Source organism: Mustela nigripes, chromosome 4 (assembly GCF_022355385.1).
Source record: "Mustela nigripes isolate SB6536 chromosome 4, MUSNIG.SB6536, whole genome shotgun sequence".
Classification (NCBI taxonomy): Eukaryota; Metazoa; Chordata; class Mammalia; order Carnivora; family Mustelidae; genus Mustela; species Mustela nigripes.
Genome location: NC_081560.1, coordinates 84,642,575 through 84,653,168, shown reverse-complemented (window position 1 = coordinate 84,653,168; position 10,594 = coordinate 84,642,575). Strand labels below are relative to the sequence as shown.

General features: G+C 41.1%; 1 protein-coding gene across 2 annotated transcripts in view; it reads left to right on the top strand.

Moving 5' to 3' along the window:
• Positions 1 to 888: 888 nt before the first annotated feature.
• RSBN1L (round spermatid basic protein 1 like) overlaps positions 889 to 10,594 on the top strand; it is a 65,613-nt gene continuing 55,907 nt past the window's right edge. The window contains exon 1 of one of the 2 annotated variants that reach the window (XM_059396969.1): positions 889 to 1,510. In XM_059396969.1, the coding sequence (XP_059252952.1) occupies positions 940 to 1,510 (571 nt within the window). In that variant the 5' untranslated portion in view covers positions 889 to 939. The remainder of the gene's footprint in view (positions 1,511 to 10,594) is intronic. The other variant, XM_059396968.1, reaches the window with a different exon arrangement.

The window sequence follows — 10,594 nt, the reverse complement described above, 5'->3', positions numbered from 1 at the left end:
GCTTCATGCTTTGGTTGCAACCTGTTACTGTAACCCACCGCGCCCCCCAATTCCTCATTTCCTAAGCTAGAAATGAAAATACACGCTTAAACATCGAACATTCAGGGCGCTAACCACTATTTTACCTTCTAAAAAATCCTTCTTTTTCAAACATCAATAAATATCGCCAATGGATTTTTCTCAGCAAGTCTCAGTTATAATAATTGCAATAAAATTAAGATCTTTAACACTGTATCACTAAAGTTTAAAAGAAAAATTCTCCAAGGAGTCTTACCTCAAGCTTAGAAGTAATCCGAAAATTCTGGGTTTGCAGGAAGTTCTCTCCCTTAAAGCATTGGAGTTGACGATTTTAGCAACAGTAACAAATCTTGTCAGGACACCAAATGATTTTTAGTACCTACCGTCCAGTAACTGTTGCCTTTCAGAAGGAAGGACTGAATTCCGCATAAAAATTTTCTCCTCTGACTGAGCATCAGCGAAATTCGGCTTTCTGCGCGCGAAGAGACGGGGAGGGACCAAAAGGACCCCGGGGGGAGAAAAGGAAGAGAAGGTGATACATGAAAAAGTCTAACTACATATGAGCGCGCCTGGGTGGGGGCAGGTTTGAGGGTCCGGAGTTGGGGGTTCATTTCGGACATTCCCGGGGCACCAGAGTTCACGCTGGCGACTAGTGAAAGACCCTCCCCTCAGAGCTTGCTCCGCCACTAACCGCGCCCCGCGGAGCTTTGACCTCCAAAACTGGTCCGCTTGGCGATACCGCCTCTTCGGCTCCAGATTGACGCCTTTGGTTGGTTCTCAGAGGGATCCCTCAGCAAGGCTCGTCCAATAGAGAGCTCTGCCGATGGCCGGGCCGCTCCACCCCTCCCCCGCCCCTCGCTGAGGGCCCGCCCCTGCCCCGCGCCCGGGAGCGGAGGAGAGTAAATACAACAGGAGCGCAAAATGGCGGACCCGCCGAGCCCGGTGGACGGCGCTGCTGCCGCCGCCGCAGCCGCTGTCGCCTCGGAGAAAGAACCGTTTGGCAAATTGCAGCCCTCCTTCCGGGACCCACCGGGTCCTCTGTCGGCCAAGAAGGTTCGTACTGAGGAGAAGAAGGCGCCACGGAGACTGAACGGAGAGGGGGGCAGCGGCGGGAACAGCAGGCAGCTGCAGCCGCTGGCGGCACCTTCGCCTCAGAGCTATGGCAGCCCCGCGTCTTGGAGCTTTCCCGGGCTGTCTGCTGTCCCCTCCTCGTCCTCTGCTCGGAGCAGTTTCTCTTTTTCCGCTGGCTCGGCGGTCCCTTCCTCAGCCTCCGCTTCCTCGTCTCAGCCCGTGCCGCGCAAACTGCTGGTCCCTCCTACGCTGCTGCACGCTCAGCCTCACCATCTCTTGCTGCCGGCCGCCGCCTCCTCGGCCAACGCCAAGCCGCGGCGACCTAAGGAGAAGCGAGAGAAGGAAAGGAGGAGGCACGGCCTCGGCGGGGCAGGCGGGGCCGCTCGGGAGGAGAACGGGGACGTGAAGCCGCTGCCGCGAGGTGGGTACCGGAGCTGGGAGGGGGAGGGGAGGGCGTCCCGGGTCCCCGCCACCTCCTCGCGCCCGCGGGGCCCGGGCAGGGGGAGCGCGGGGGCCGCGGGCGCCAGCCTGGAGGGGGCGGGAGGCGTCCCGTTCTCAAAAGGCGATTTTGCAGTCCCCTTGGGGACAGGAAATGGAGCCTGTAATTTCGGTTACAGCGAGGGGAATGGCCGAAACTCTTTATTTTTTATATTGTTTCTCTCTCTCAGTTAATGCGCTGCAAGATTTATAGAATATGGTCTAGAGTACCCGCCTAGGTGTGCTGGTCTTCGGAGGGAGATGGGGGGAAATGGGATCGCCAAGGGTTTGGTCTTCTAAAAGGTGCTTGATTCATTATTAGACGGTTTAGAGGTGATCACAGAATTCGTATTTGTGACACAGGCTCCAACGCCAGAAAATCCTGTCAAAAAAAGGGGTGTGGAGAGCCTTGGCGTCAGCTGGAAGCTACCAGAGGCCTGAGCTTTCATCCCTATTAGGGAAATGAGGTAGAGTGCAGGGCCCGAAGTGTGTGTGCTGTTTCGTAAGGTACCTGTCCTGCAGCCTCCTCCTCATCGTTTCGTATTCTCAAGTGTTCTGAGTGGTCCTGTTTGGAATACCACCACCCTTCAGAAAGAATTTTCAGCCATATTCTTTTTTCCTGCAGCAAATTATAAAATCAGGAGCGTTGACGTTTTTTGGCCAGATCAAGTGACGGCAAAATGTTTTAGCATCAGAAAATGGCAAATTCGTAAGCGTCCTTTTCAGACAGGTCTAGGTAGTTCTCTTTTAAACTGTAGGCTAGCTGTGTAGTTTGCAGAAAGTATTTATTTAAAATAGATCGTCCTATTTATTTAGTTATTGATACACGGTGATCTGACGGTGGTACAACATGGAGAGTGGTTGAAAATTAGATATTGATGTGACCAAAAGCCTAAGGCACGTGATGACCTTTAATATAAATATACACTGAGAATGTATTATGAGAGTATTTTTGTTTTTGAGGAAAAATGACATGTCAAGGAGTTTTAGTATTGCTGTTCTAACTGCAGCTTAAATCGTGAATAATTCTCTATATGTTTGAATTAGAATGGCTGTTTTTACAATTTTTTAAAATACTACACAGGAGCATATAGTTAGCAGGGTTACTTCTTCCCTGCTGGTTGCGGGTAGAAAAGCTTGGACAACTAAGCATAGCCACCAGGTACTCCCGCACAGGGAAAAGTTCTCTCAGTTTTAGAGTTTTGCTTCTAGGAAAGTGGTTTTGAGGATGGAACTTACACTACTTTTAGACTGGAATTTTAGGTGGTAAGTTATTTTAAAGCTATTTTGTCATAATGCTCACCTTTAAAAGTTAAAAGTGCCCGAAAGTCTGTGCCTTTGCAGCTTGGTATTAGTCTTATTTGTGATGTGTAAGCCACGTATTTGTTCTTCCAAGTTCTTTGAATGAGGAAGTGAATGCGGGGTGTAACATTGTCAGGGTAGGAATGGCTGAAAGGAAATAAGCATTCTTTCACAAGTCTAACTTAAAATGTGGAGTATAAAGATGGCCCTTAATGTGAAATGGCTGTTCAAGAGAGATTTCTCCAGTTTTTAAAATTTCATTTAGAATCCTCCTTTCGAAGGCTCCAGCTTATCTTACGAAGCCTTAATATGAGGAGTGATAGCTTCTACGTTAGGATGTGGGGAACGTGTTTTTCCGTGACCTCTGTAGGATGTTTTTGATTAGTGACTAGATACAAAAACCCTTGTAGGATTTTCTTTCTTTTTCTTTTTTTTTTTTTTTGAGAGAGAAATGCTGCTATTTTACTGAAGAAAAACTAAAAATCAAAGAGAAGGATTTTTCATTGTCTTAATGATAATGGTGAAAATCTTAAGTATTCTCCTCCTAAAGTTCAGGTTTAACTAAATTGAGGTTCTGTTTTAATCATTTTAAGAAAATTCGTCAGCAAGTGTTATTAAAATAGAAAATTATATATTAATTCAATATAAGCATAATTACAAATAGGAAGGTTCTAATTTGTAATACAGTCTGTTTCTCTGGGCTTTATGTAAGAATCTTAGTGAGTGGTTGGGTCATCTGGCTGCCTCAGTCCCTGGAGCATGCAGCTCTTGATCTCGGGTCAGTGAGTTCGAGCCCTGGGCTTAGCCTTAACTTAAAATTAAAAAAAAAAATCTTAAACAGTGGATGTCTTTTGTTTTAAATACATAACTCTTTCTAATGTTGCTCGAAGTTCGATACTTAGTTCATGGATAGCACAGGGTGATAGAAGTTATCCCATCCCTGGCTGATGGAACAAGCTGAATCAGAACAGGAAGTGAGCTATAAAGACACCTAAGCAAAGAAAATAGATCCTTCCCTCAAAAGGCAAACAGACATCCAAAAAAATCAAGCTCCAAATTCCGATACCCAGTTGAGTTTCTGTATGGTAGTAGGATTTTTTTTTTTTTTTTTTTTTTGTCTTTAGTGAGAACTGCCTAAAATTTTACATTGGCTACTATCCTAACAGGAATTACTTGTAGTAAATGAAACTGTGTATGAAAAGGGTTGGCAGGCCATTTAGTAAATGTCATTTGAGTCAGAAACATGATGATTTGTTTTTTAACCTCCTAATAAATTAAAAAGTGGATCAGTCCAGATAGAGTAAGGATCGTTGACAGATCTAAAAGTGAAGAGTGATAACAGAATTACAAAGGGATAGCAGTCCAAGCCCTTTTAGCATAAGAGTTGGCGCCTTAACACACCAAAAACCTGTGAGGTCATCTAGTCATAGTGGGTAGCTGACTTCCATGATAGTCTGAGTCATTGTCATCATGTAAAAGTTAAATTTATTTATTTATTTATTTTTTTAAAAAATTTTTATTAAATTTATTTTTCCTAAAAAGAAAATGTGCAAGACTTTTTAGATTTTAAATGAGAAAAATAACCAGATTTAGTGGTTAGAGAGGTAATCTACTTAAGAGTTCACAGCCAATTTTTCTGTAAGATTGAATAAATTTTTGAATTGGTAAATGTGGAAGGTAAGAGTGGACATGTACTGAAGATGTTCGACATTTAGAATTATGTTATGGCAAACAGCAGAACAAACATATTATTAGATAACAAAGTGCCATAAGGATTGCAGTAACCAATAAAACTTGTATAGATCTTATTTTTGTTAGTGCTTTTGCTTTGCATTTATTAACTTATTTTTTTCTTTAGGATGATCCTGTGAAGTATTCCAAGATAAAACCAGGGCATTTCACAGAATGTTTGGCTTGGAAGTATTGTTACAGAATTTAACTGTAATGAAAATAGAGTCTTTTTTTAGAATTGAATAAAAATTATTTTTGTTTCTATTTTAATTCCAGTTAGTATACAGTGTTATATTTGTTTCAGATGTACTGTACCATACAGTGATTCAACAGTTCCATCTATCACCAGATGATCATCATAAGTGCACGCCTTAAACCCCATCACCTATTTAACCCATCCCCCACCCACTTGGAGGAGCCTTTGGTTTGTTCTCTATAGTTAAGAGCCTGTTAGAAGTGAATAGTTTAAGGTATGTAAATGTCAGTGATTTAAGGGGGTAGGTATTAGAAGACTTTTCAAACTAGACTTTTCCCTATCTTTCTATGTTAATTCCACAATTTTAGGTTAAATTTATACTCAGAGGGGTGCCTGGGGGGCTCAGTGGGTTAAGGTTAAAGCCTCTGCCTTGGCTCAGGTCATGATCCCAGGATCCTGGAATCAAGCCCCACATCAGGCTCTCTGCTTGGCAGGGAGCCTGCTTCCTGCGCTCTCTCTCGCTCGCGCGCTCTCTCTCTCTCTCTCTCTCTCTGCCTGCCTCTCTGCCTAGTTGTGATCACTATTTGTCAAATAAAATAAATAATAAAAATCTTTAAAAAAAATTCATAGAGGTTTTGTCATTATGACCATATATTTGTCACTGCTGAAATAGTTTACTGTGATTTCATTTTCTTGTGTAACCTTTGTTGTTCATGCCTCATTTTTTCATTTGCTTAGTTTTGTCTGGCAAAGTCTTTCTATACCCTCCAGCAGCTGCATAAAATGCTTCTCAGTACAATTTTCCACATGGTCAAATCTGTCAGATAAACTTATCAGTTCTATTTGTTCCTGTAGTCATCTCCTCTGTAGCTGTCTTTCTTCCTGCTTTAGTCTGGATTGTTTTCTCTTTAGGCCTGCTGCAAAGCTGTCATCGTGGGACTTCCCTTAACTGACATTCTGGGAGTTTCTTTCACTTTCGCTGAGTCCCTTTTTTCTGGACCCTATGCCTTCTTTTGGTTTATTCCTTCATTTTTGTTCCCCCAATTATTGCTGTGATAATGTGTATTGGAAAAACAGTTTTTTAAAATTTATTTTTACGCTCATGCTAGACTGTTGGGCTGTTGAGAGATTTCTATATCGGAAATCATTTTCCCTCAAAAGTTTGGAGGTGTTCCCATATTGCCTGGCTTCCAGTATTGATGTTGAGAAATTTGATCTCCAAAAGTTGTCTTTTTTCCACAATCTGGGAGATTTCAGCCTTTTTTTGAGTTTTTAAATTTTAGCTCTCTTTTAAAACAGTGTTTTATGAACTTTTGTTTTTTGTTCCTGTAATTGTAACATCTTGTACTTTTTTCATGGGTGCAGCATCTTCTATTATCTCTTCAAGGATATTAATTATAGTTTCTTCATTTCTTGCATGGTTTTTGGTTCCTCTAAAACTTTTTGTTATTGTTGATTTTGGTCTTGTTGGAGGCTTTCTTCAGATCTCTGTGATCCTTAGCAGTTCCTTCATACTCAAGGAATGTTCAAAGCTGACTGAAAGCTCACTGGACATGCATGAGCATGGCTTAGTGACTAATAAACTCTGATGTTTTACTTTTTCTTTAAAAAAAAAAAAAAAAAAGATTTTATTTTTAAGTAATCTCTACACCCAATGTGGTGTTCGAACTTACAACTCCAAGATCAAGAATCACATGTTGTACTGACTGAGGCAGCTGGTTGCCCCTCCCATATTTTATCTTTACTTCTTTTCTCTAGGTAGTGGGTTGAGAGGGTTTTCAGTTTCTTCAGATAAAGATCCTTCATTTTTCTGTGTGTCTATATAACTGGAATAATGGAGAGGAGGGGATTTGCAGAGGTAATGAGTTTAGATGGTGGGGCTCTAGTGGTTGGTGGAGGAAGGAAGCTACAAATTTCACTATTCAGTTTCTAAATTTTCACCTACTCTCCCTGTTTCCACATCAACATTTCACTTCTTGCTTTTTCTGTGTGGGATGCACCTGAGCTTGGAGCCATTCTGATTCAGTTTTGCTGGAGATCATACCTCATTCCTGTTGGGGTGAGTTGAACGGGGGCGGGGTGGGGGGGGAAAGCGAGCATAATAGAAGGTTAGTGTAAGTCCCTACAGAGATAGTTTCAAAAAATCCTATTTACTCTGCAGTATCCCTAGAGGGGCTTAGAAATTGGAGGTACTGAAAGAGGCAAGAGGGCAGACTCAATCCCCACCCCTCCCACCCACACGGACACACATTCACTCTCCCTCTCTCATGTTGCAGCATGTGTCAGAATTTCCTTTTTAAGGCTGAATAATGTTCCATTATATGTATATACCACATTTTGTTTGTACATTCATCCCTTGGTATACACTCGGATTCTTCTACCTTTTTGGCTGTTGTGAATAATGCTGCTGTGAACATGGGTGAAAAGATACCTATTTGAGTCCCTGCTTTCAGTTCTTTTGGGTATATGCCCTGAAATAGAACTGCTGGATCATATGGTAATCATTTAATTTAAGGAACTGCCATACTGTTTTCCCTAACTGTTTTCTATAGCAGTTGCACCATTTTACATTGCCACCAGCTGTGCGCAAGTGTTGGGTTAACTATTTAGTATCAGAAAAGTAAATCTAAGTATGCAGACAAAAAAACTCTCAGTAAATTATTTGGAGCAGGTACTTGTGAAGTCAGGGTGCGGTCAGCCATGACAGCTTAGGAAATAAAATTTGGGGGCTTGGTGGGAGAAAAAAAAGGCATTTATTGAGTGCTTGTCATAAGCCATGGTATTATCTCAATATTTTTAGATTAAAACTCTGAGTTTTTCGGGGCGCCTGGGTGGCTCAGTGGGTTAAGCCGCTGCCTTTGGCTCAGGTCATGATCTCAGGGTCCTGGGATCGAGTCCCGCATCGGGCTCTCTGCTCAGCAGGGAGCCTGCTTCCTCCTCTCTCTCTCTGCCTACTTGTGATCTCTCTCTGTCAAATAAATAAATAAAATCTTTAAAAAAAAAAAAAACAACTCTGAGTTTTTCTTAGCTCACTCAGAATTGCATAGCTAATGTGTAAAGAATTTGGATCAGCCCCATCTCTGGAAGAGTGTGAGCCTAACTACACAACGCTACAGTTAACTTAATTTTTTCCCTTTAGGCTGTGATAAACAGGAAGAAGAAAGAGAAGATGAACTTTAAAACTTTTTCCAAGTTATTTCTTTTTTCCTAACTTTTTATTATAAAAAATTTTAAGCATACAGAAAAGCTGAAAGAATAATACAGTGATCTTATTTATATAGATTTCCTCCTAGATTCAACAGCTGTTAATATTTTATGTTATATATGCAGTGAATCATTTGAAAGATTTCTTTTTTTTCTTAAATTCATGAGAAACAGAGAGGCAGAGAGAGAAGTAGGCTCCCTGTGGAGTAGAGAGCCCAAGCAGAACTTGATCCCAGGACCCTGGGATCATGACCTGAGCTAAAGGCAGACGCTTAACTGACTGAGGCACCCAGGCACCCCAACCCTTTTTTTTAATTTATGAGAGACAGAGGCAGAGGCAGAGGCAGATGTAATGAGTCATTTAAAAGTAAACTATAGACATCATGATACTTTACTCTTTTTTTTTTTTTTTTTTAAATTTTATTTGACACAGAGAGAAAGAGCATGAGCAGAGTGAGCAGCAGGGAGAATGCATGAGCAGAGGGAGAAGCAGGATCCCCACTGAGCAGGGAGCCTAGTTTGGGGCTCTATCCCGGGACTCCGGAATCATGACCTGAGCCAAAGGCAGATGCTTAACACTGAGCCACCCAGGTGTCCCATGATACTTCATTCTTAAATATTTCAGCCTTCATTTTCTAAAAGTAACCACATAATTACATTAACTTTAAAACATTTAAGAAAATAATTATATAACCAGTGCGTGTTTAGTCTTCCAATAACCCCCAGTTTCCCCCGTTGCATCCCAAACACACTACATGTTTATTTAGTTAGCTATTTTTATAATACCATTTACTTGAGCGATACTTTCTTTCTTTTTTAAAAATTTTTACCTTTTTTTAAAAAAAATACAATTAATTAATTTTTTAAAGATTATTTATTTATTTGACAGAGATCACATGTAGGCAGAGAGGCAGGCAGAGAGAGAGGAGGAAGCAGGCTCCCTGCTGAGCACACAGCCGGATGTGGGGCTCCATCCCAGACCCTGGGATCATGACCTGAGCCAAAGGCAGAGGCTTTAACCCACTGAGCCACCCAGGCGCCCCTTTACCTCTGTTTTTAATCTGGAACTGTCCTGCTCCCTTTTTCCTTTATATGACATTGACTTTTGGAATGTACTAGTTCAACATACCTTCTTATTTTGTAGGTTTTTTTTTTTTTTTTTTTAAAGATTTTATTTATTTATTTGACAGAGAGAGATCAGAAGCAGGCAAAGAGGCAGGCAGAGAGAGAGAGAAGGAAGCAGGCTCCCGGCTGAGCAGAGAGCCCGATGCGGGGCTCGATCCCAGGACCCTGGGATCATGACCTGAGCCGAAGGCAGCGGCTTAACCCACTGAGCCACCCAGGCGCCCCAATTTTGTAGGTTTTTTTATACTCATAATTTCTAAACATTTATTTTATGGTATTTATTTTTTTTAAGATTTTATTTTTATTTTATTTCTTGTAAAGGTTTTATTTATTTGTGAGTGAGTGTGTGAGAGATCGAGCTTGAGCAGTGGGAAGGGCAAAGGGAGAGGGATTAGAGATAAGTAGACTCCCCTCTGAGCAGGAAACACAACATGGGACTGGATCCCAGGACCTTGAGATGCTGACCTGAGCCTGAGGCAGCTGCTTAAACCATTGAGCCACCCAGGGTACCCTTAAAGATTTTATCTTTAAGTAATTTCTACATCAGTGTTGTGGTATTTAGCTTGATTCTTTGTATTTATTATAACTAGAAATTAGGTATCAAGATCAAGCCTGATTAATCCAGATTAAATAGTTTTGGTAAGAATATTTCATAAGTGTACTTCATATTGCATCCCCTTTGAAGGCATATAATATTAAGATTGTGCCATTAGTAAATTGGTTGAGGTGACCATAATCCCCATTACACTAGTTCATTTTTCTGTTTACATTTAGTTTGTAATCTGTGTGTTGATGATTTGTGAATATCTAATTTCCTAGCAATTTTTTACTTGATGGCTTCAGTATTAATTAATGATTTTTGCCTGAGTCACCCATTCTTTTCATGCTTAAAGAATGATGCCAAACTATTTCTAAATAAAGGAATTAGATTTGGGAATGGCTGGGTGGCTCAGTGGGTTAAGCCGCTGCCTTCGGCTCAGGTCATGATCTCAGAGTCCTGGGATCGAATCCCGCATCGGGCTCTCTGCTCGGCGGAGAGCCTGCTTCCCTCTCTCTCTCTCTGGCTGCCTCTCTGTCTACTTGTGATTTCTCTCTGTCAAATTAATAAATAAAATCTTTAAAAAAAAAAAAAAAAGAATGATGCCAAACTATTTCTAAATAAAGGAATTAGATTTGGGAATGGAGAATTCAAAATAATTTGTTACTCTTGTATTTAGATTAAAATTTGGCAGTCTATTTTGATTTTGGGTACCAGAGTAAATACGTTCATTGGTATGATTAGAATCTATGGTAAACACTTTTCTTGTATTCTTAATTCATCACAGTTTGAATTTTGGAAAGCTACTTGCAGAATGCTTTTCATTAAAGATTGAGTGTAGTAGTCCAGTTACAATAGTTATCGGTTATAATACTAGTAATATGGGCCCAAAATATGAAGTCCTGCCAGTTTTTTTGAATATACTGAATATA